The 1711-nt window shown below is 40.6% G+C and overlaps 1 protein-coding gene across 1 annotated transcript; it reads right to left on the reverse strand.

The window, feature by feature from the left end:
* Positions 1–394: 394 nt before the first annotated feature.
* Positions 395–1306, reverse strand: LOC139894483 (uncharacterized). Its single transcript, XM_071877807.1, has one exon. The coding sequence runs from the start codon at positions 1304–1306 to the stop codon at positions 395–397; it is 912 nt and encodes a 303-aa protein (XP_071733908.1).
* Positions 1307–1711: the final 405 nt, after the last annotated feature.

Consider the following 1711-nt stretch of genomic DNA (forward strand, 5'->3'; position numbering starts at 1 on the left):
TACGTTGTTGAAAAGATTTGTTGGAAATCTCCAACTTAACGTGTAGGTAGTGTTAGAGAATAGCCCTACATTTATGTGTAACCCATTTGATGTCTACTTTGATCTCTCATGAGTTTAAGCACCCGTAATATTGTGGTGAATTGACTAACAACTTTCTTGTAAATTTGTTCATCAATTTTATCCATATTTTCTCATATATTTAAATTTAAAAAAGAAAGAATATAGTTTTTTTTTTGAAAAGCAAGTATATTTCATTAGTAGCCACGAATGTATACATATTGACCGTAATACATGAGCTACGATGCCTCGAGCTATACTACGTCCTAACTATTAATATACAATAAAGAAGTAGTACAAACCCTCTACAAATAAAAACAACAAGGCTTCTCACAAATTAACCAATTCCTTTTGAATGTGATGCAAAAGAAGCCGGATTAATGAGCCATTGACTCCATGATAGATTACTTTTCTTTAAGCGCTTGGAAATCCATTGGAAGCTTTTTAGCTGCGCCTCGTTAAGTATGTCGTTTTGATTCCATCGTACTCTTGTGAACACCTTTTTGTTTCGAGCGATCCAAATTTGATAAGCGACTACCCACATCGTTGCCTGCCATATAGACTTACCCATCAGAGAATTGATCAAATTTGGAGTGGATGCAAGCGTCGCGCTTAAGGAGGAGGTGTTAATGTCCATGTTCCACCATTTTTCTATGCTATTCCATACTTTCTTCACTTCACAGCAATGTAGTAAGGCATGGTTGACGGTTTCGGTCTCGGAGATACATATTGGACACAACACCGAGTCAAGATCTAAACCCCTCTTGTCCAATTCCGCTCTTACCGGGATTCTTTGAAGTAAGGAACGCCAAATAAAAATGTTGACCTTTTGCGGTATTGCTTTATTGATAATGGTTTCGGTTGATGGAGTGTGACCTGTAAGTTTGTTTTGATCTACCAACGCCGTTAGAGTTTTGGTTGTGAACCTGCCATCCTGTTCGAGCTTCCATACCCATTCATCCATTGTTTTCCCGCTAGATTGAAGCGAAGATAACAAGTTAACTAAAGCATTTAATTCACCCGTTGCTCTTCCCCTAAGGTTTCGCACCCAAGCCCAGCTGAAGTTATGAATGCCATCCACGAATTGAACTCGGTCCTTAACCACAGCCTCCTTATTCACCTCGAGCACATATAATCTTCCGAATTGATTTTTCAGCACACCATGTCCTGTCCAATCTTCAGTCCAGAAGGATATCTCTCTACCCTCACCAATTTTCCTGTAGAACGAAGTTGTGAATTCTACCCCCATTGCGTCCATCCTTTTCCCTGCCTTTATGATATTCCTCCATGTTTTACCCAATTTCGTGTTCCTGCCATTGTTAGTACAGGAATGGGGGTAGAATTCACAACTTCGTTCTACAGGAATTCCCATATATACTAGTGATCACCCTCACCCAAAAGGAATCATTTTCCGTTTTAAAACGCCACCACCACTTCCCAAGAAGTGCTAGATTTTTTGACTCAAGACTCCCAACGTTTAGCCCCCCCTCCCGATTAGGTAAAAGAACCTGAACCCATTTGACCCAACTCAGTTTTTTCCCCTCCCTGGTCCCACCCCAAAAGAAAGTGCACCTTAGAGATTCGAGAAGTTTGATCACGCTTGCCGGAGCCCGGAAGAGAGAGAAGAAGTACAGTGGTAGACTACTTAACACCG

Source organism: Rutidosis leptorrhynchoides, chromosome 2 (assembly GCF_046630445.1).
Source record: "Rutidosis leptorrhynchoides isolate AG116_Rl617_1_P2 chromosome 2, CSIRO_AGI_Rlap_v1, whole genome shotgun sequence".
Lineage (NCBI taxonomy): Eukaryota > Viridiplantae > Streptophyta > Magnoliopsida > Asterales > Asteraceae > Rutidosis > Rutidosis leptorrhynchoides.